The 23,796-nt window shown below is 41.1% G+C and overlaps 1 protein-coding gene across 2 annotated transcripts in view; it reads right to left on the bottom strand.

Moving 5' to 3' along the window:
* Crebbp (CREB binding lysine acetyltransferase) overlaps nucleotides 1-23,796 on the bottom strand; it is a 133,036-nt gene that overhangs the window by 12,909 nt on the left and 96,331 nt on the right. For both annotated transcript variants that reach the window (XM_076840621.2, XM_076840620.2), the window contains 9 exons: nucleotides 23,461-23,640; nucleotides 22,332-22,521; nucleotides 16,523-16,641; nucleotides 15,231-15,470; nucleotides 14,706-14,794; nucleotides 9,060-9,140; nucleotides 6,188-6,244; nucleotides 2,459-2,536; nucleotides 1,972-2,039 (listed from right to left, as the gene is read on the bottom strand). In XM_076840621.2, the coding sequence (XP_076696736.2) occupies nucleotides 1,972-2,039; nucleotides 2,459-2,536; nucleotides 6,188-6,244; nucleotides 9,060-9,140; nucleotides 14,706-14,794; nucleotides 15,231-15,470; nucleotides 16,523-16,641; nucleotides 22,332-22,521; nucleotides 23,461-23,640 (1,102 nt within the window). The remainder of the gene's footprint in view (nucleotides 1-1,971; nucleotides 2,040-2,458; nucleotides 2,537-6,187; nucleotides 6,245-9,059; nucleotides 9,141-14,705; nucleotides 14,795-15,230; nucleotides 15,471-16,522; nucleotides 16,642-22,331; nucleotides 22,522-23,460; nucleotides 23,641-23,796) is intronic.

Raw genomic sequence — 23,796 nt, 5'->3', positions numbered from 1 at the left:
GCCAGACCTGAGAAGGAGCGAGGCTGCACCCTCCTTGTCTCCTACCCCAGGTGCTGGGAGGCTACAGCTTGCATGACAAGCCCTGCTCTGGCATTGTGTGGAAGGCCAGCTTCAAACTTGTCTCCCATGGATGTCAACAACAGGCTGCTTCCTGCCCCAGAATCATACTTGAAGAATTCTTAACAGCAAACGGGAACACGGCACACCTTCCGGATAGGAATGGTGTTAAGTATGTTCAGTAACTAGGCCTCCCAGCTCTATTACAGCCCAGTTCACTGCAGTCTAAACAGGACACCAACATTCTGGGGCCTGCTAGTCAAGCGTCGGTCAAGAAATTGTTTTATGAGTGCTCCGATTACTTAGAGGGAGGCAGGATGGGCACCAGGTCAGAACCCACTCTGGTCCCAGTCTACAATCTCCACGAGGAAGCCTGTACTGGGTGACTTCTCTCCTTCCCTCTCCACACCAGGGACACCCCTCATGTGGCCACCGTGATAGGAACAACCAGAGGTAAAACAGCAGTCAACGCAATTAACACAGGGGAACTGGTCAAGAATAGACAGAATAGGACCAGATAGTGAAACATTCATGGTGATTACTTATAGGTGATGAATTTTTTTAAAAGTTTTTTTTAGTTGTAGTTGGACACAACACCTTTATTTTATTTATTTATTTTTATGTGGTGCTGAGGATCAAACCCAGCGCCTTGCACATGCTAGGGGAGCACTGTACTGTTGAGTCACAACCCCAGCCCCAGGTGATGAATTTTTTTGTTTTGTCCTGTCCACGAGTACTGCGGATTGAAGCCAGGGCCTCATGCATACTAAGTGTGTACTCTACTACTGAGCCAAGCCCCTGAATGATAAAATTTTAAAGCTTTCTTCTTTACTGACTTTTCAATATTTTCTGCATTAGTGAGAAATGTAAAAAGTAAAACCTATTTGGGATCTTAGAAGGTTTCTTGCTAAGAACAAGAAATACCTGGAAAATTTAGACTATTTCATTTTTTTTCTAAAATAAGCCTATCAATAATGGTGCTTTTTAGGTATGTAAGTTATATATGAATTAAAAAAGCTCGGGGTGGTGGCACACAACTGCAATCCCAGCAGCTTGGGAGGCTGAGGCAGGAGGAGTACAGGTTCAAAGGCAGTCTCAGCAATTTAGCAAGCTGTAAGCAATCTAGTGAGACCCTATCTCAAAAAAATAAAAAGGGCTGGAGGACTGGGGATATGGCTCAGTGCTCCTGGGTTCAGTCCCTGGTACTGAAGGGAAAAAACAAAACAAAACAAAACATGGAACAAGAGCTGGGGTTGTAGCTCAGTGGTAGAACACTTGCCTTGCATGCATGAGGCCCTGGGTTCGATCCTCAGCATCACATTAAAGAAAGAAAGAAAGAAAAAAAAATATGGGACAATAAAAATGTATAAAGTTATAAAAATGAGGATAAATGGCTTGAAGGTCTATTTTATTCTTTGATGAACTTCTACACTTCACATGGGCCGTGAGAGCTTGAGACCCTGTACTTGGCATCCCCTAGTGGTTGAGAACCATCTGATAGGTTGAGATGTGAGTACAAAGGAACTCAGCCAACTGCCCATACCTGCTGAAGCCCTTGAAGGAAACCCACAAATTCTCACACTGCTGCTGAGCAAGATAAGTCCCTCATGAGGCAGACTCCAGGTCAGACTCACAGCAGCCCTTTCCTAGGAACGAGGACTCAGAATAGCTCTAAGCTTCTGGAGGAAGATCTGCCAACAAATCTCTCAGAATTTACAAAGTTTACTGTCTAAGCTTCCTTAACTTTTGTTGAAAACACAGACTGGTCATAAATGCTAGTATTCATGTATGGATCAAGCCAAATGACAACTGAGCTCTAAAACCAATGTGTTGAGAGGCACCAAAAGAAGACTAGGGGAATCCATATAAGCTCTACTCCATACAGCCCTGGAGAAAAGTCTCCCATAAACTTACGCTTAGCGCTGAATTTGTTTTCTTTCCGAGGTCTGCCAGTTTTCTTCAAGCAGTTGTCACACACAAAGCTGCAAAACAAATAATGGTGTCATCAGATCACATTCCACAGTACCTGTTGCTGGACCAAAGAAACGCAGCATCAAAATACACTGATGGGGACTGGGGTTGTGGCTCAGCGGTAGAGTGCTCGCCTCACATGTGTGAGACCCGGGTTCGATCCTCAGCACCACATAAAAACAAACAAACAAACAACAACAACAAAAAAACATTGTTGGTGTTTTAAATCCTGTGATTGTAAAAGATGAAAGAGACAGAAGGCGCTGATTCTACAACTCTTAAAGCAGGAAAACACTTAGGTTTAGAACCAACTGCCATCTCCCTTAGTGAACTCTTGCTGATAACAATGAACACAACAGTCACTAAGCTGCATTCCCATCAGCTCCATGCAGAACTGCCCTCCCTTCCCCAGATCACAGGAAATACTCACCCTGAAGGCCAAATGATGTCATAGTGCAGGACACAAATCTGATGCATCTTGCGGCCACACTCCTTGCAATCAACGAAACTGGGAGACAAAGAAACAACAGAGTCACACCAAGCCACACAGCAGTCGTCTTGGGTATGACCCTATGTGTGCACCCACACCCTCCCTAGGTCACTTTGAACATCCAACATTGGTGCATCTGTCAACTGATCCAGCTGTATTTTACATTCTATGTGATATTTTCTACAGAAAGAAACAGATTGTGTCCCTTTCTTTGTACAGTGTTTAAGTCCTCTTTTCTCCTAGTCTCCCTTTGCAACCAGAAATAAAATATTACTTTTAAAAGTTACTATGATAAAGGCGTATTTCACAGGCCAGACATTCGGACATTAATATGCATTTTCAAGATTGACACCTTTTCTAGGTAATTTCACAATATTTAAACTGATACAGGAAATAGAGAACAATATTTTCAGTGTTATGAACACTTGCTCTTAAGAATTTTGTGGATACAAGCTGAGTGCAGTGGTGCACACCTGTAATCCCAGTGGCTCAGGAGGCTGATGCAGGAGGAACATGAGTTCAGAGCCTAAGCAACTCAGTGCGACCCTGTCTCTAAATATAATACAAATTAGGATGTAGCTTTGTGGTCAAGTGCCCCTGGGTTCAATCCCTGGTACCAAATAAATAAGTAAATATATATATATATATATATTTTTTGATGGGGGGGGTGCAGATATAAACAGGAAAGTAGACATATAAGAGCAGCACACTGGCATGGAAGAAGGCTGGCCCACACATTCCACAATATTCTATGCAGCCGCTGCCATCAGAATTGGGCTCCATCATCTCCGGGAGCTGCTTCCTAAGGAGACCTCTGCAACAAGGTGCTGGGAGGGCAAACCTTCAGGTTTTTCAGGTCTCTCTCTCTCACTGCCACCCTGGGAGGTCTCAGGGCAGCACAAACTATCTCCAGGCTCTTCTGGAATATGACCCACGCCCTTGCCCATGAACGTTAGGCTCCCATCCTTCATTCTGCCACTGAGTGTGCTGTGTAAGCTTGCAGCCATGGTCTACCCTAACCCTGCCTCTCTATCCCCATTTTCTTAGGGGGAAAAAGGTCACAAATGCAATGTGCAAGAGTGGCAGCACTGTGACAATGCTGAAGGCTCCCACCCCACCCCACAAGGCAGCCGTTCTGGGCCTTCACTACTTTCCTTCAGTGCAGCATCACCATGGCCAGCATCTGCAATCTCCATAACTGAGTTCAGTCCCACACTGAGGCGCAAGGGGAGGCACAGTAGTAATTCCCTCAATGACTGGGTCATCTCCATAGACACTCCACTCTAAACTCTCCCTCCCACATCAGGAAAAGAAATATTGAAAATATGCCATGTATTCTTGACCTCAGAACATCACTGTTGAATTTCATCCCCCCATTACTATAGATTGCCTGGACAGCACCCCTGCCCTTAGCCCCACAGTGTGGTCTCTCCCACCTGCAACAGTTCCTGCTTTAGTTCAGGACTTGACTTGTTGCCCGAGTTGCACGTGAAGTCTCTTAATGAGTTCCCCTTCTAGAATCCTTTCCAGTCAATTCACCTCCCAGATCCAGGTGATCTTTTTGCACCAGAAACCAAAATTTTTCTTCAAAACCTCCCCAGCTATACGGTATGAAGTCTAAATGTCAAAAACAGTGTAAATGGCCCTTCTATAAGGACCTTTGCCTCTGCATCCCATGAGGGTAGGCCTTCACTCCCAGGGCACCAACCAACCACTCCAGGAGACCTGCAGTTGTACTGGACATCCTGTGTTCTTTGGTTCCTTTGTGTCTAGAATGTTCTGCCCCTCCCCCCAGCACCTGCTTCCATATGACTGTCACCTTTTCCAGGAAGTAGACCCTAACTGTGGTGGTGCCACTCTGCCAGACCAGTGCCCCTCACCTTTGACACCACTCTTCCTGCCTCCTGCTGCCTGCACTATGATTCTCTGCTGCTAGACTATCAATAGTTGAAAGGAGGAGCCCCTCTGTTCATCCACACAGTCCACTGCCTGGCACCTAGCATGTGAATATATCTGAAATTGAAAAGTGAATATAAATTGTAAAGAACTAAAAAACTCTGCAGGGAAGGTAATAATGTGAAAAGGAGGTGGAGAATAAGAAATAACCACCCAGTTACGAAGGTCTTCAAGGGAAGTCTCCACAGGTACCAGCATTTCACCATGGCTACCAATCTGGGTTTTATTTATTTATTTGGTGATAACAGGATTGAACCCAGGGGCACTCTGTCATTGAATTACATCTCTAGCCCTGTATTTCCAAATGCCTGGATGGGAGGTCTCTTTCACCGTAGTAACTGAGCTCCTAGGAGTGAGGAGATCAAGGGAGGGCAGAACCTGTTTCTGGGCCTTGGATGTGTCTTTATTCACACTTCCCAGAGAATGAATGTGCCTGGAGCCAGTACTCCCCAAGCAACCCCAGACACTGTCCACCCTAGGGTCAGAAAACAGTGGGTATCGTTAAGGCCCTAGGGTGCCCCTCAGCATTCAACTCTGAGTACCTGGGACATATCAAAGTCTTTTAAAAAGCTATTATAAAGCAAATTTTGCAGATATAGCATTCTTTTTCTTTCTTTTCTTTCTTTTTTTTTTTTTAAGATATAGTATTCTCATTATCAAAGACAGTGATAATGACAGACACTCAGCTTCCCATTATATTTATTTGTTTATTTTTAGGTACTGGGGATTTAACCCAGGGGTGTTTAACACTGAGTTACATCTTCAGCCCTTTTTATTTTCTGATTTTAAGACAGAGTCCTTGGGCTGGGGATGTGGCTCAGGTGGTAGCGCGCTCGCCTTGCATGCGTGCGGCCCGGGTTCGATTCTCAGCACCACGTACAAAGATGTTGTGTCCGCCGATGATTAAAAAATAAATATTAAAAAAAATTCTCTCTCTCTCTCCTCTCACTCTCGCTTAAAAAAAAAAAAAAAAAACGCCTTGCTAAATTGCTGAGTCTATACTGAGCTTGGGATCCTCCTATCTCAGCCTCCAGAGTCACTGGGATTAACAGGTTATTTTTAGAAAGTGGTTTCTAAGAGGTTTTCTTTCTGAAAACTTCCTAAGTAGTTTTCTGCCTGTGGTCTCTAAAGAATCACACTCAATGTATCCTTTTTTCTTCTTTGCTCATCCCCCCCCCCACCCCCGCCACCCCATACTGAAGATTGAATTCGGAGTGCTTTTACCACTGAGCCACACTACGAGTCCTTTTTAAACAATTTAAATTTTGAAACAGGCCCTCACTAAAAGTTGCTTTGGCTGGCCTCGAACTTGCAATCCTCCTGTCTTAACCTTTGGAAGTATCTAGGATTAAAGGTGTGTGTCACTCTGCCAGCTTGGTTTCTTGAAGACAAAAATGACCAAATTATTATAGAGCTCTAACAGAACCAAAACATCCATCTGATCTTATCATAGTTAAAATTCAACAATTGGAGAACATGTGACAGAGGCATATCTATTTTGTAAGAGTTAAAAAAAAAAAAAAAAGAAAAAGAACTTATTTCTAAAAGATAACTGTATACAAAAATTCTACTTGGGGCAATGTATCTTTAATGTTTTCTCCCTCAACTTAATCATAAGGAGTAACTTGCTAGATCTGAAATCAAAATTAAAAGTTAGAAAAACAAAAACAAAGAAAGAAAAAGAAAAAGAAACAAAAAAGGTTATATACTCACGGTTCAGGGTCTAAGGTATCATTTTTCTTCTTTTCAAACTGATCCTTGGAAATTGTCCTTGTTAAAAAAAAAAAAAAGAAAAAGAAAAATGTGAATCAACAAACATTTATCTGTGGAATGTAAACTATTGGGTCTGTTCAAATACTAGTGAGTGAGCTAAAATCTTAAATTTTTTTTTTTTTTTTTTGTGGTGCTGAGGATTGAACCTAGGGCCTTATACATGAGAGGCAAGCACTCTACCAACTGAGCTATGTCCCCAGGAGTGAGGAGATCAAGGGAGGGCAGAACCTGTTTCTGGGCCTTGGATGTGTCTTTATTCACACTTCCCAGAGAATGAATGTGCCTGGAGCCAGTACTCCCCAAGCAACCCCAGACACTGTCCACCCTAGAGACAGAAAACAGCTGAAATCTTAAGCAGACATAATAAAAGGATGAAACTTCCACAGAAGTACTGCCCTTTATTTCCCCACATATTCCACTACCACCTACCCTCCATGTATTTTCTTTTTAGGGACTATTTCCTTCCAACTACTATCAGCTTTATTACAAGATTTAATTAAGACTAGTTAATATATGACAACAAAATTGTGTTAAGATTCCAACCTGTTAATTTTCAATCAAATTTGCATAGTGAATGGCTACTGAATTGGACTGACAGCAAAACCACAGTTAAACTGAGACATTTCCTCAATACAGCAAGGTCTGTGTGAGGTATGTATCTGGGTTTCTACTGTCTTGCTACTATGATGACTGCATATGTAGGTTACTTCTGAGTCAAAGAATTATATGATCTAATTATTGTATTTTTGCTGGTTATTTTATTTTTTAACTGATACACAAAAACTTAAGAGTTGAAGGCAAAAACAGAAGTCATACAAATTATTATTATTTTTTTAAAGTTAAATTCTTTTTTAAAAAAATATATTTATTTATTTTTTTAGTTATCGGCAGACACAACCACTTTGTTGGTATGTGGTGCTGAGGATCGAACCCGAGCCGCACGCATGCCAGACAAGCGCGCTACCACTTGAGCCACATCCCCAGCCCAGTCATACATATTAATGGGGCACCATGGTACAGGGGATTGAACCAAGGGCCTTGCACATTCTAGGCAAGCCCTGAGCTTCATCCCCAACCCTTTTTTATTTACTTTATTTTGAGAGACTGTCTTCCAACTTGTGATTCTCCTGCCTCAGTCTCCCAGCTGGCTAGGATTACAGATGTGCACCACTATCCCTGGCAACTATGCAAATGTCTGATTGACATACACTAAATGCTGCTTAAATCAGGTTAAACATGTTAGTTCACATTTATCATTTCTTTGTGTGGAAAACTTCCAAAAAAATATTTTTAGTTATTTTAAATGTATAGTACATAACTGTTATCCACAGTCACCATATCATGCAATAATACCCCAGAGCTCCTTACTAACTGTACCTTGGTACTCCCTCACCCTATAATCCAATTGTTCATCATGTAATTAGACCAAAGAATTAACACAGCAAGGGAAGTAAAAATAAATTCAATAAGCAGAATTGTAGATGTTTGGGTATCTATATGGTTTGAGTGGTTAGGCTTGCTGTGTGTGAATAATGGCAAGTCTGCATCACAGTAAGTTGCCTCTGCAATGAAGCCTTCCAGCTTGTGGTGCACAGCCACTCTGCAGCCAGACTTCCAACATGGCCAGAAGCATGGAGGACTAGAGGAGAGAGAACTACAAAGCAGTGGCAGGCTATTTGGTATTTTAAGCACAAATGAATTGATCATCCATTTGTGGGCTTCCCCTTTTCTTCCATTTCTGGCTATTCTACCACTACTCAAAAACACTGGGGAGGAAAATGTAAACTCAGTACAGGAATGAATTAGAAAACTCATACCTGTCTACGTTGGAGGCAGTAAGCAACAAACCACTAACAGGGAAGGACACACGTTTATATTTTGAGCCAGAAAATGGGGATGAAAAGCAATGGACTCTTGCTAATCTGCATTAGCCCAGTAATGTAAAAAAATGGAGGTTTCAGTGGAAGATAAAGTCCAAGGCACGCCTTCAAAACTCACTTTTTGCTACTGCATATAAGGCTGTCTGATTTCTTAGGCAAAACTGGAAACTTACAATTTCCAAAAATGGACCTTGTCAATCATGAGGGGAAATCAATTTCTTCTTCTTCTTTAAAAATTTGTTTAGTTGTAGATGAACACACAGTATCTTTATTTATTTTTATATGGTGCTGAGGATTGAACCCAGTGCCTCATACATGCAAGGCAAGCACTTTACCACTGAGATATAGCCTCAACCCCAATTTCGTTTTTGTACTGAGGATTGGTCCCAGGGGTGCTTCAGCACTGAGCTTTATCCCTCGTCCTTTTATTTTTTGAGAAAAGTTTTCGAGGCTAGCCTCAAATTTGCAATCCTCCTGCCTCAGCCTTCTGAGTTGCTGGGATTATAGGTGTGTGCGACCAAGTTTGGCTTTTCTTTTTTTGACATAGGGTCTTGCTATATTATCCAGTCTGGTCTCAAACTCATGTGAGCTCAAGTGATTCTCCCAACTTAGACTTCTGAGCAACTGGAATTTCAGGTGTGTACCACTTGCTTGGCTCAAGCAATTTTCTTTACCAGAAGAGATGTATGAAGGTCAAGAGACCACTGAAGTAAGTGGGAGGCTGCAGTACCCTTGCCTTGAATGGAGGAAGAATGTTTATGGCTGTTTATGAAAAAGACCCTTCCATCTTCAAGTATAAATGTCTACACACACACACACAATTAAATGTGGGCATAGTTAATATGAAAAAAACTACACTGAAGTCAAAATGGCACACTCTGATTTCCCTTTTAATCACAGGCAAGAGGAAAATATGAGAAAATTGTACTTACGTCTGGGGCTGTGAAGGGTCGTCACCCAGGGTCACATTCTCGCCCTGGATCTCTGTGAAACACTTCTCACAGAAATGATACCTGTCAGCAAGAAGGCCATACTTGGGTGAACTGGTCCATCATAACACACAGCCACCCAAGCAACGAAGCCACCAATCAGAGCAGGGCAGAGCACCACGACGAAGGGGGGGCGTTGTTGGTTGATTGATGGGTCAGTGAGGACAATGGAAGGAACAGGGGCAGGTGGGGAAGGGCAGGATTAGAGAACAGGGAAGGGAACAAATAGCACAGACACAGAGGTAAGACGCAAACACGAGACAACACAGAGCAGAAAGCCAAGGCAAAGCATTGATTAGCATTCGGTCTCATTGCACACGTCACAGGCCATCATCACTAACAACGACAGGTTGTCCGGCTCCAAGATGCAAATGCTTTAGAGTTGTTAATGCTAGGATTGCATGGAGCCTAAATTTAGGAATCTGAATTTGTCATAAAATCAAATATAACGCCAGGGTTTGAGATGGAGCAAAATAGTCTGACAAAAGGCCTTAAAAAGCAATTTAAACTGAAATACTTTATTTTTCAAAATAAAAATTTATGCTTCACAGCAATTCAAAGGTTTTATTTCTGATATTAAGCCAGCTCTTGAAATATGTGATAATGTTGAGCACCCAGAACTGGTTTTAATTTATTCCTGTTATTTTTCTCAAGTTAATCACTCAGTTTATTGTATTCTAATACAAATGAAACCAAATCCAAACTCTAGACAAACATTTAACAGAAATGCAGTCAGGGTCAAAGACTTTCCAGCCATTTATTAATAAGTATATAGAAAAGTGATATATTGTATAAATAATACAATATATGTAAATACATGAACAATCTTAAAGACTTTTAAAATTCAGTTCTAAGCTCTGATTTGAAGTTTTGGTGCTGGGACCAATCATTCATCAATCTCAAATACTTGGCGAATGACTGTTCTGACTTGGTGACTACCCAAGTTAAGCAAATTTAGAGTTTATTGTTAAAGCACAATCTGCATTTGAGAAATTATCCATCACCCCAATTTCTTATACAATAATAACACAGAGCCTGGGCTCAAGCTATCAAATAAAAACAATTAAAATAAAAACTATTAAATGTTTGGAAAGGACATGAATCAGAAATCAACAAAAATGCAGGTGGATGTCACTTATACAAGATGAGTACACAAGAATACTATAAAATAAACAAGCTGAATGGAGAATGACACAAGCAAAAAGAATGAGTGTAAGATAGTGATGGCAGCACGATAAAATGCAGTTTTAGAGCTCAAAACTACGTCAACGAGATGCCAACAAGGATTAGTAGTAGAAACACTGTGACAAGACACCGGGCGTCATGCTGACCCCGGGGCAGAGGGAGGCACTGATCCTCATCACTCGCTCAGCTACAGATGGAGGCACAGCCAGGAGAAGAGGCCCCAACAAGTCCCAGTGCCCACTTCAGTCAAACACACCCAACATTTGTCTGCTGGGTCTCACTAACTGAAACACACAGCAAACAAAAAAATGAAACCTGAGAGCATGCAATATCTCAAGGTTATTCAATTTCCCACACTCAATCGATGAGCACAGGGTGGAATTATTGCAATTAACAACTGTATTAATAACAGTTTCTTGCAGGGACTAGTTTATTTGGGTCCAATTCAATTCATAAATTCTGCCAAGATTAAAAACTCTGACTAGCAACAGACAGATTAACAGTTTTTAAATATACACATATATTTATATGTTTCTGGATGAACTATAGCCACATCCTGGACATTCACTATTTTGCAAATATTCCTATGGAGACATTAAATCATATAAAACAATTTCCACATGTAGGAGGGCATGATTATCGCTGGCAAGAATTAAAATACAAAACTATAGACCGATTCAGTGGAAAGAAAACAAAATTCGAAACAGATATTCCCTCAAAGCAAGTATTTCCTTTTTAAAAATAAAGCTCAGAATTAATTGCATCACTCCTTATACAAAATGCAGCTCTGTGGGCCAGTGAGAAGACTACCACTGGACAGTTAAAAGTGAAATTACCACCACAATTATAAGCAAGTTCAAATGGCTTTAAAATCCTGGGCAAATTCTTTGCTTTTATTCAAGAAGGGCATCAAGCCCCACAACTCTAGGAAAAAAGAACCATGAACCCATCCATGTAGCAAACTGAGGCGGAATGAAGTATTGATAGTTAGATGGCAGCCTCCTGAGACATCAAGGAAACCTAAGTAAGTCTCTGTGTGACCCATGCCCACCCCTGGGAATCTCAGGTCAGTAAGTGGGAAGGACAGAGTGTTAACAGACTCTCATGTCTGTCCCAAAGCACTGTCTTTCAAGAAATCACAGAATTTAGCCTCTTCATGTTTAAGAAGGGAAGAGGACATGGATCAGGCACGCCTCTCTCCTTCCTCACCGTTCAGAGAAACGAAGACAGTGAACAGAATGGGGAGGGGCTGCCCATCAAATCAAACCAGCTAAAACCACCCTGACCATGGGTAACAGATACTAAAACAGATAGACTGTCCCTATCTATTACCTAGTCCAAACTTTATTCTCCCTGGAAATAAAGGTTCAGAAGTCCACTCTTCAACCATAACAGCCTAGGTGGCATTTTGCTTGTGTGAAAGAAGCAGTTTGATGAACATGGAGCTGTGAAGGAGAAATCCTTCATATAATCTGATGAGGATGTACATCTGGGTGGCTAAAGTAGCACAACGTGACTGCACAGTCTATTTGAAAGGGTAATTTATCACATGGAGTAAGTTTTCAAATGCAGATTGCTTTAAGTATTCTATCTAAGTGTGTAACTGAGGTATCTATAAATAATCCCCATATTATCTATAGATAATTCCTGGAAAAGCTGCAAGTTTCCCCAGCATGAGTTAGTTCTAAACTTTCAAAGCTTAGCAACAAGTGAAAACAGAATTACATACTAGTTTATACATTAGGGTTTCACTTGTTTAAATGGTCTGTAGAATTTTCTATTGTTCTAAGTGCCCAAATAGTTTAGCACAGGTGATAAAACAAATATTTAAGAACACCACAGTGTTCATAAATAGTCGAAGTTGAGAACAAAAATGCAGTTAGAATGCTCATCACAGAACAGGGCCATTGCTTTCTTAGAATAACAATGTTAATCTACTCAAGTACAGCATTCCAGAGAGCAGAGGTACATCTAAAGCTTTTAAAAGCATCATTCATAGGATACAACTATTTTATTTGCATTTTACTCAAGAAAAACATATTATTTTTATTTGGTAAAAGTGAATTTCTATGTAGAAATAAAACTGGACATTTCAGAACTTTCCAGAAAGTTCTATGTTTGTGCTCCATTGATGACCTTCCCTGAGAAGGCATTAGTATGCCCTGATCCCATCAACTCTATCTTTAATTGCTCTCAGCATCTGTGGCCAAAGTCTGTTCCTATCAGCAAAGGCAGGGTCCCAAGGACCCAGGAACAGTGAAAACAACAATGAAAAGGCCCCGACCACTTAAAGATAGGAGCAAGTACTCTTTTCTTCCTTCCAGACCAAAACCGTGCTGGGTGACAGAGCAGTAAACAGTATTTCTCAGGGCTTAACATGTGGCTTTCAGGGAAGATGCTACTGCTCCTGTGTTTCAGATAAGTTTAAGCTTGATATATCATGACAAGTGCTAAGGACCATGGGGCTAAATTGTAAACGGTGGGGCCAGACTTCTGAAACAATGCCTGGTCATTAGGGAGGGATGCCATGACAAATGGGCTGTGGTATAATTTTAAAGTTTGCTTTAAAATGATAAAGGGGATGCTGAGACAGAAATCAAACTCTGTTAAACTGGTTTTGGCAAGACAGCTGCACAGGCCGCACTTTCAGGAGAGCTGACCTTATATTGTACAGGAAGCCAGTGAAGCCTCTCAAACCATTTTTGTGTCAACAGCCCCCACCCCCCACTTCCTGTGGTACTGGGGATTGAACCCTGGGGTGCTCTGCCACTGAGCTACATCCCCAGTCCTTTAAAAAAGTCTTTTTTTTTTTTTTTTGAGACAGGGTCTCAGTAAATTAAATTGCTAAGGCTTGGCTCAGCCTCCCAAGTAGCTGGAATTATAGGCATGTACAACTGGGCCCACCAACAGTTTTATTTTATTTTTTAAATAGGATTTTGAGCCCTGTGATATGATACAATCCTGTAATCCCAGCAGCTTGGGAGGCTGAGACAGAAGAATTACAAATTCAAGTCCAGCCTTACCAATTTACCAAGGCCCTTAAGCAACTTAGACCCTGTCCTAGATAGATAGATAGATAGGGCTGGGGATGTGGCTCAGTGGTAAATTGCCTCTAAGTTAAGTCCTCAGTTTTTGCAGTATGAGGACTGCCTTATAAAAGGATTGTGATGAGAGTTATTATTTTTAAAATAGTCATATTTTCTTCAAAAAACAAAAAAACTGGAGGAAAAATAACCTCAAAATTCCATATTTGTCAGGCCTGTGTATATACCTTTGAACAAATAACAAAATCCCTCTTATCTTTTTTGAGCTATCATAACACATGTGATTACTCTGACCCAAAAAGAACAAAGTAATCAAAACACCAAACTCTAACACCAACATTTAATACTCGAACCTCAAGACAAAGCATAGGCGCAAAACTCTACCTTGGTCTCATAAAGATTCTAGCTGCCAGATCACAAAATGAAGCTGCTGTTACTAACTCAACAAGACAGTTCCTGCTATGGCAATGTGAGGCCACTTACAGCAACGCATACAAAGGAGTTTAACCTTCAACACAACCTCAAATTGTGGAAGCTCAATTTGTGTGGGGAATCAACAACAAACATTATTTTCACTTTCCCTCTGTTTAAAACAGGAGATCTCTTCTCTAACCACCTTCATATTCCAAAAGGATGGCAACTGCCACTTCCAAGTAGGACTACCACTCTCAAAACCCTGAAGTAGCCATCCTAAACAGGAGGATCATTTTTGAACTCAATTTAAAAAAAAATGACAGATCTCATTTTCTATTGTGCTTATAATTTAAATTAGATAATAAAATCCTTAGACTTTTTTTTTTTCATAAAGGAAGCAACACTAATGCAAATCTTTCCATCAGATCAGCCAGGCCAAATTACCTAAGCAAATGTTAGCCTGCAGAATTCTATTCTCTGAATATCTTGAAAAAGACATTTCAATCTTTATCAGAGTCGCTCTCAAATTCAGTCTCGTTTTGAGTTACATTTTATTTTTTATTATTATTGTTTTCTTGTGTGTGTGTGTGTGTGTGTGGTGTGGGGATCAAACCAGGCCTCATGCATGATGGGCGAGGACTCTACCTCTAAACTACACCCCAGCCCCAGGGTTATATTTTAGAAAGACTGTGACTTACAAGTGAGTATGTCTAATCCAAACCAGTGTGGCCAGTGGCTCTAAAGTTTAATCTTTACACTATACAAGTGTGATTTTAAAATTAGGAGACCATGAGCCCGAGTGACCAAAAACAGCTGAGACTGTGTAACTTTTCTTTGGAACTTCATTCAAAAAAAGAAGTAGCGTAAAGTAGGCTAAAGTGAGATGAGCACACCTTGCCCAACCCTTTTTTCTGCCCTGTAGTGCAGGGAAACTACTGAGGCTTACCTATTCTGATAGCTGTAGTAGGCTGCATCTCGAGGAATGGTACACAGCTGCTTTCCATAGCAGCACAAAGTCTGTGGGGAAAACTCATACTGCAAAAACAAAGAGAAAACACTAAAAATAAATTCCACTTACCATCCTGAAATATTCTAGTCCATTGTGGAGAGTTACAAAAAGCCATTAAATTATTTGTTAGCATATTGAGTAATTTCTAATAATTTTCATAGCTATTTTAAGAAATTTTGGGATTAAATATGACCATTAGTGTAACCTGGCTCTGAAACAAGTATTACAGACAGAGGAAATGAGCAGCAGGCAGACAGAAAGGTGTCACCCAAGGCTTCCTCACAACCAAGCACTCTAGCCTTGACCATGTTATCACTTTAGGCAGTCATCTGTGCTACAAAAGACCAGGTGCTCCTGTGAGTTTCTAGCACATGTGTGGTCAGAATGCCAAGTCTCCTCAGTATAACACCCTGGGCTTAATTAACCAGGAAAGTTTATTTTCTGAAAAACCTAAGACTGTACCTTGCGTCCACAGCAATATCCAAGGGACTGCATGACAGGGTCAATTTCTTGCTCAAAGACCTCTGCAAGTTTACTGCAAAACTTATAGACACGGGACGTCTTGCGGTTGTAGAGCCAGGCATTATTGAACATGAGCCAGACATCATCCACATACTGCCAGGGCTCCTGATACTGCCCTGTGTCCAGCTTCCGCTTGATAGTAGAGAGGTCCATGGGATTCTTCACAATGTCAAAATAATCCTTAAAAATAAAATGTTCTTAGTCTAGTGGATCCTCCAAATTTTAAGTGCTAGCCTCATCTGGCAGCTCTATCTATCTATCTATCTATCTATCTATCTATCTATCTATCTATCTTTCTTTCTTTCTATTTTTTAGCTGTAGTTGGACACGATACCTTTATTTTATTTATTTATTTATATGTGGTGCTGAGGATTGAACCCAGGGCCTTGCACGTGCTAGGCGAGCGCTCTATCGCTGAGCCACAACCCAGCCCCTTGTAGCTTTTTCTTAAAATATAATAAATACAAATATGTACCAGAATAACTTTCATTCTCAATAGTAAGAAATGAAATGTTAATCAATTCCTTCAATATGATTCATTAAAATCATACATATTTGAAGTGTAATCAAATCACTTAAAAGGAAAACTTAAGAAAAAAAATAAAAGGATTGTTTAATAAAAGATTTTTTAATAAAAAAATTTAAGTGAAGATTTTTAACTCGCTGAATTAAAATGATGAACAAAAGTGTACTTCTAGATGTTCACTAGGTCCTAGCACATAGAATGCAGTGGTAAACTGATAACCATAGTTCAACATAACCTGTTGGATCCCCATGACCTTTGGGGGGCTTTCCAGGGACATCAAAGAGGGTTAGGTATATATTTCATAACTTATATCCTCCAATTCCTGTGTTTTGTGGTGCTGGGGATTAACTCAGGGCCCCACACAGGCAAGGGGACACTCTCCAACTAAGTGGCACCCAAGCCCATATTCTCCAGTGCTTTAAGACAAAGCTTACACAAAGCCCCAAATACAAAGCAAGACCTTGGGCATCTTGAGGTAGAGTGAGTGGATTGGGGGCCCAGTGCATGACTTCCCTGACCCAGACCTGGGATTTCATGGATAAGTGAGACTGTATGAAATAAACACTTCCATAGATAACTGCTGACAGGTAACAGTTTTCACTATTAGGAGAAACATCTTCAAAGCAAGGAGGATATTTTACCCAACTATCAGAGATAAAACAACAGATGCTCAAAGATATAACATATTTTTATTGTGTTAACTTACTGGAATTCCTAGGAGCTGGGGATCTACAGGCTGCCGAAAAGGTAAGGACTCTGGGTCCTGTCGATAGAGTGCTTCTAGGGTTGGCATAAGTGCCTGGCGTAGCTCCTCAGGTTTGAAAACTGCAGGTAGAACACCAAACAGACATATGTAACAGCTGCCCAGAACTCTCTGAGATAACATTTTAAATGGAAACCAAAGCAGCTTCTATCTCCCAGCCATACATCTGAGGCATTGTGGGAGCTCCCAGGAATCAACCTAAGAGTCCATGGACAAAATGTCAAACTCAGGGCTTCTGGAAATATAGTAACATTAGGGTTTTAAAAAACTGCATTCAGGTTGTGAGGCAAAATACAACACTGGGTGGTTTGCTTCTTTAACAACAGGGTTTCTAATCTTAAAATTTTTTTTGGAATAGAAAACAAACCTACTCCCACATCTGTTTCATTGATCAAACTGATAAATAAAGCCAATTCATTGAAAGAACCTTTAAAAAAATCCTGATGAGACTTTTCTATCCTTGGCTATATTAAATTGAGGCCACCTGAGACCAACAGTTCTGTATTACAATCTCATTTAAAACATGCATACAGTAATTGGGCTACAAAACCAAGTATTCTCTCAAAAAAGTTCCATACTATTCTAACCCACATTTACCAATGCCCACTGCTCCAACCCTATAGCCACTGCATTCCTACTGTACCTTTTGGTATTGGGGAATGAATTCAGGGGCACCCTACTGAGCTACATCCTTCAGTTCTTCTTCCTCCTTGCCTTTTAGAGACAGGATCTCATTAAGTTGCCCAGGTTGGCCTCAAATTTGCAATCTTCCTGCCTCAGCCTCTGGATAACACCATGCCCAGCCCTACCTCAGCTTTTGTTGTCACCAATACAAGAACAAATACTGCCAAATACTTTAAGGTGGTATGTTCATACAAGACCCACATGGGTCTGAATACTACAGGCAACCAAGTGCATGAGGCAGATGAGTAAACAGTAAGCAAGTCATCATCCTGTCTGGATCACAGAACCTCTTTTACATAGAAAAATGGTCAAAGGCAACTGTGTTGAAAAAGTTCCGAGGAAACAAGTTCTTAAGTAATGCAAATTTTCTTCTTTGTGTTTTCTGTATCTTGAAAATATTTTCTAGACAGGTACAATGGCATGTGCTTACAATCCTAATTGCTCAGGAGGCTGAAACAGGAAGATTGCAAATTCAAGGCCAGTCTCAGCAACTTAGCAAGACCCTGACTCAAACTAAACAACCTAAAACCACTGGGGGTGTAGTTCAGTGATAAAGCAACCCTAGGTTCAATTTCTAGCACCACCCCCCCCCAAAAAAAAATACCCAAAATATTTTCTACAATAGATACATGGTAAACTATAATTTAAAAATCCAGTGCAAGTTACAAAGATCCACTCTCTGTGCTCACAGTCAGTCAGTCAAGAACACCATCCAAGTGCTCATCAACTGCCACAACAAGAAGAAAGCCCCGGGTGGTGTGAAGGCTTTTGATAGGCATTGCAACGTGGTGCCAGAGAACATGAAGGAGATGTGGACCTAGGTCCCCAAGAATGGCAAGGGCAAGAAGTCCAAGCCAGTCAACAAAGACTTCTACATCTCCAAGATGTTTCTGCACTGGGACTCTGTCATAGCGGTCCTGCGGAACCCTCTCATCACTGGCAAGTAGGTCCTCCCCACTGTCAGAACTTGCTGCCCCGTACTGTGAAGGTCTGCCCTTTGTGATCAAAATAATAAAGTCCTATGTTTAAAAAAGAAAAAAAAATCAGATCTAAAATACTGTAAACATTTAAACTTCTAGCGAGGCAGTGGCACATACCAGGTCCAGGAGTCTATCATTTTTCTGAGGGGAGTCTAACTTGTTAATTCTGGAAAGCACCACCTGATTTCCAACAAGCGAAAGTCAAGGCAAAAGGTTAAAGGAAAAATCCATCTCAACACCTCTCATTTTAGAGATGGAAACTCCATGATCTAAGAGTTTACCCAGAGATGATTCCCTGGGGAGCCAGGGACCCACTAGTCTCCTGAGCACCTCGGCAAATGCTGACTCCTCTCCAGGACACCGCTGTTTTAGTCCTTGGACTGCTGCTCAAGGACTAGGTGAGCATGGTAAAGGCCCAACTGCAGCACTCCCCATGCACATACTGCCAAGCGCTCTACCACAGCATAAAGGCCTGATCTAGTAAGATTTGCCATCCAGCAGCCTTGGAGACACGTGCACATCTTTGCTCTTCACTAACCCTTTTGTTCTATACTGTTTTTATATGGAAATAAGGAAGCAATTGGTATTTTTTGAACAACTCATAATTATTAGGACACAATTAATAATTTTTTCATTCTTCTAGTTTCAGGGTTGGCAAATTATGACCAAGAGGCCTAATCTGGCCTGTTGCCCAATATATGTGAGTTGAATGCTAAGAATGTATTTGCCTTTTTTAATGACCAGAATATTTCCTGACGTGAAAATTACATAAAATTCAAGTTTTAGTCTCCAGAAGCAAAGCTTTATTGGCACAAAACCACATTCTTCCATTGGTATGTTTTCTGTGGCCCGCTTTTGTACAATAGCTAAGTTCAGTAGTTTTAGTAGAAACGCTATTATATGCAAAGCTGAAATACAAAACTTTTTTTTTTTTTTTTTTGAAACTAGGGATTAATCCCAGGGGTGCTTTACCACTGAGCCATATCCCAAGCCCCCCGACCCACATTTTAAAAATTCTCAGATGGGGTTCTCACTAACTTGTTGAGGGCCTCGCTAAATTGCCCAAGTTAGCATCAAACTGGTGATCCTCTAGCCTCAGCATCTTGAGTTGCTGGGATCAAACATGCATCACTACACCCAGCACAATGTGCCTTTTTACAAAATAAAAAGTGTCTTCTACACTTGACTCTGGACCATGTCATCTCCCTAATGGTGATTTAAAAAGTGATATGGCCTTGCTGGGCAAAAAGGCGCAAGCCTCTAATCCCAGCTACTAGGGAAGCTGAGGAAAGAGGTCAGCCCTGCAACTGAGCAAGAGCCTGTCTCAAAAAATTAAAACAGAGATAGAGCTATAGCAGAATTTGCTTAGCATGTGTGAGGCCCTGGGTTCAATTTCCAGTCCAAAAAAAAAAAAGGCCTTCACTGGGCAGCATTCTGGTTGATCATTCATTCCATAACTATATAAAACCTATACTGAGGAAAACATTTGCACACTCCTGTCTCCAAATGGGCTGAATGAGAAATATCAGGAGGACTTATTAGTTTGTGTGTCATAAATGAGTCATTGTGCTTCTCTGGCCTCAAGCCTCCATTCAGTGAGGATGGTGCACCATACCCAAAGTTCTCACATGTGGCTGCTGGCCACCATAACAAAGAACACAGATTTGTAACACTGCTGTTAATCCAAAAAGTTCTAGCATTGCCATAGGTCCTTTTAGGTGTCTGTGAGATCAAAACTATTTCTTTAACACAAAAGTGCCCTGTGTTGACATTCACACAAGTGAGTCAAACTCAACAGAGAATAAAACAGCTAACATTAAAAAAAAATATTTTTTCAGTTGTAGATAGACACAATTTTTTTTTTTAAATTTACTTTTATGTGATGCTGAGGATTGAACCCAGTATCTCACAAATGCTAGGTGAGCGCTCTACCACTGAGCTACAACCCCAGCCAAAAACAGCTAACATTTTGGCAAGGCCAAAAAAAAAGAAAAAGAAAAACCAAAAGTAAAAAAGGCAACAACACCAAACTCAGGGGTCACTACATTCTTTGTGGCCACCCTGCACTCACAGGAAAAAGAATGCCAGCCATTCGAGATTACTCTGGATGAGGCAGAAAAGTGATTATTCTTACTATATCTCAACCTCTGACACACCCTAGTTCTGTGTGATGTAACAGGAAGTCTGCACAACATAAGTGCTGCTCGCAGGCCAACTTCAGAGCTGCACCTGTGCCAGTGGCAGGCTGAGCTGAAGGAGCTGCTTTTTCTCATAGACATACACACCCTGCAAGAGCAACAGATACACAAGCTCTGGTTATTGGGTTCTGGTGTGTGGCAGACATTTTCTCAAAAACAAACTAAGACAGCCAGTTATTTCAAGGATAAGTGACAATATTGAGGCTTTCATCAAAAGTTTAGAATTTTGAAAAACTGTCACATGAGCTTGACACTTCCCAAAATTTATAAAATTTGAAGAGTTTGGTGACATTAAAGAATGTGGTCTTTTGCTTTTGTGGGTTTTTTTTTTTTTTTTTTGGTGTGTGTATATACACACCCAAACTACATTCCCAGCCATTTTTAGTTCTTATTTTGAGACAGAGTCTTGCTAAAGTTTCCCAGGGTGACCTTAAACTTGCAATCCTGCCTCAGTTTCCCGAGACATGGGGATTATAGGGGTATGCCACTAAACATGGCCTTTTTTATTTTTTAATTATAGAATGAAGTATGTCAAAAATTGGAAATTCTACACAATGAACCAATACTTCTCAGGGGACCAGAGGATGATGTCACACACACAAATTGAATGTGTATTCTTTGAATACATAGACCCCATGAATCCTGATGGCACAGGCAGAGTTCAAAAAACCCAGTGCTATGGATTCCACACTGCAACTCACCTTCAACAAATGTCCACTTTTTGGTGTAGTGTTAAAAGATACCCACCATTACCTGAAAAAGCTATGAAAACTGAGTCTCCCTTCACTAATGACTGATCTGACAGGGACTGAATTTTCTTCACACAGTTCATCCCAACCATGTACCACAGCAGTGAACACAGGGTACATCTATGAATCCAGCTGGGTTCCTTTAACCCTTTTCAAAACATTGCAAAATTATAAAATAATGTCACTTTTCTATTTGTATTTTTCATAAAAATGCATTGACTGGCATAGGTTATCACACACTGTTGGATGGGAATTAAAACTTTCATAAAAATGCCAGTCAATGCATTTTTATGAAAGTTTGAATTCCCAACCAACAGTGTGTGATAACCTATGCAATCTAAAACTCTCTGGGGTAAGAGATACAGAGGCCTAAGGTCTGCTGTCCTCCACAATTCAGGTCCCTTCCAGCCGTGAAGCTCCATGGTTTCAGCTGCTGACACTTCTCTGCAGTTTTTCCCAAATGTGACATTCACCACCCTCAACTATCTCCCATGGAGAAGGGTCACTTGCCAATTTTTCAACTCCCTGTTACCTCCTTGCTCTGGATACATCTGAAGGGGGTTTCATCCACCTTCCCCTGCATGGCTGGCTCATCCCAAAAGCTTCTTAACCCCTCCCACCTTCCCATCCTGCAACACCAGGTCCCTAGGGCTAAGCAGCCCCTCTTCTCCACTGCCCCAATACTGTGTATGCACTTCCCTCATAAAGTCAGCAGAAACCTGCCATCTCCAGGCCACACTTGTGTTGCCAGTAATCATTTTCCTAAAACCATAGCTATTTTGCCATTTTTCTAGATTCTTCATTGGTTTAATACCTTGCCAAGAACCCATACTCATTATCCTGCTCAAAGACACAGAGGCATTTTCAACTTTAACCCCTGTCTGTAACACATCACCTCAGGAGACAGTTCTGTGCTCTGAGCTGCCTCCACGGCAGTGTCCTGTCTTGCATTCATACCATAAACCCTGTGCATTCTCGTGGCTCACTGTTGCTATTTCTCAGAGGTAAAACTTAGGGAACGGGAAGCAAGAAGATAAAAGGGGACATGGAGTTATTCTGCTCTAGTTCTCAGTCCTTAATATGGAAGCTCAGTGTAATGGAAGGCAGCATAGTCCAGCAATTTAATGAAAACACAACCTACTCTTTTTGCGTGGCTGTGAAGGGGATGTTGACTGAGAGGAGGCACCATTAGCGCTGCTCTCTTCTTCCTCTTTAACCTCCACTTTCACTTCGGGTTTCTTCTCATCTACTTCCATTGGTTCTGGCTTCTGTTCTGCTGTGTCTGTTTCTTCTTTAATTTGGGAAGACCCTTGTAAATCCTCCTCCATCATCTTGAGAAAAACAGAATCACAGCTGGTAGATCAATCCCCAACCTCAATCAGATCTCCTGATGTCCATGGCTCAATGCACCCTTCCCAGGCCCAGGTGCATTCAGCGTTCCTTTCCTCCCCCAAGGAAGTGTTTGGTTTCTACTGAGTCCCTTCAACACAGGACCAGTGCAATTATAGTCCTAATTGAAAAATTTTAAATGTGAACAGTACTTGTATTTTCACACATAGGTATTTCTAGCATAGAATAAGTATCTTTGAAAACTGGGAAGGGGTCAAAAGCTCTTGCTCAGAGGTGAAAGGTGTGGTATGAGACAGCAAGGAGCAGTGAAGACCAGCTAGCTAGAAAGCCCATGACCCACACAAAGGGTTCATCCAGATCAGGGCCCACATCCAGACTGTTGCCACACGGCTGTAAGCACAATGACAACATAGCTAGCTGCTCAGTTCTCAAGTCAGCAAGCTAGAATCTTCTTTGTAATTTCCTGATTTTTAAAATACTATAGAGGCTAAACAAAACTCACAAACAGACTAGATTTGGCCCACAGCCTGCCACAGATTAACTAGTAAGTAAACCCCCACCCTTCCTGCAAAACTAGAAATGAATGAGGAACATCAACAAAAAGGTTGGATAATTCAAATGTTTAAAATGTAAGCCGGTGCTCTTCATTTCTGGGAAAGTAAGATAAACCCACACCTCATATTTTAGAAAGAACAACCAATCTCTTTTGAACTCATATTTAAACAGATTAAAACAAAATCTGATCTGGGGATATAGCTCATTGGTAGAGTGCTTGTCTAGCACGCATAAGAGCCTGAGTTCGATCTCAGCACTGTAAGCAAACATAACAATAGCAAAATCCAGAGATACCGATGAGGAAGGCTTCCTGCTATCTCCCCAACAAGAACATGTGGGATTTAATTCTAAGGAAAAACACCCACCTCAGACCGAGGCTCCCCCTTGGATTCACCAGGATCAGGTTCAGTGTCCTCAGTTTGGACCTCCGTCTTCATTTCCAGCACAGGTACATCAGGTCCTGGCTGCTGGGAGTTTGTTTCAGCACTGGCCACCGAAGACGGGGTGGGGACCCTGTTATCAATGCTAGTTGCTGCCTGAGAAAGCTGTGAAGAAACCAAAATCATTCATCTCTATAAAGCAGACAACACAAATGGCCTTCAACCCTGTTGCTCATCTGATCCCCAACTTCTTGTTACCATTTCTCACTACTAACCTAAGAGGCACATAACAAGAGAACTAAGAGAAGTTACCAGGAGGAA

Source organism: Callospermophilus lateralis, chromosome 19 (genome assembly GCF_048772815.1).
Source record: "Callospermophilus lateralis isolate mCalLat2 chromosome 19, mCalLat2.hap1, whole genome shotgun sequence".
Lineage (NCBI taxonomy): Eukaryota > Metazoa > Chordata > Mammalia > Rodentia > Sciuridae > Callospermophilus > Callospermophilus lateralis.
Note: the sequence above shows the minus strand (reverse complement) of the source record. Positions and strands in the feature narration are given on the sequence as shown.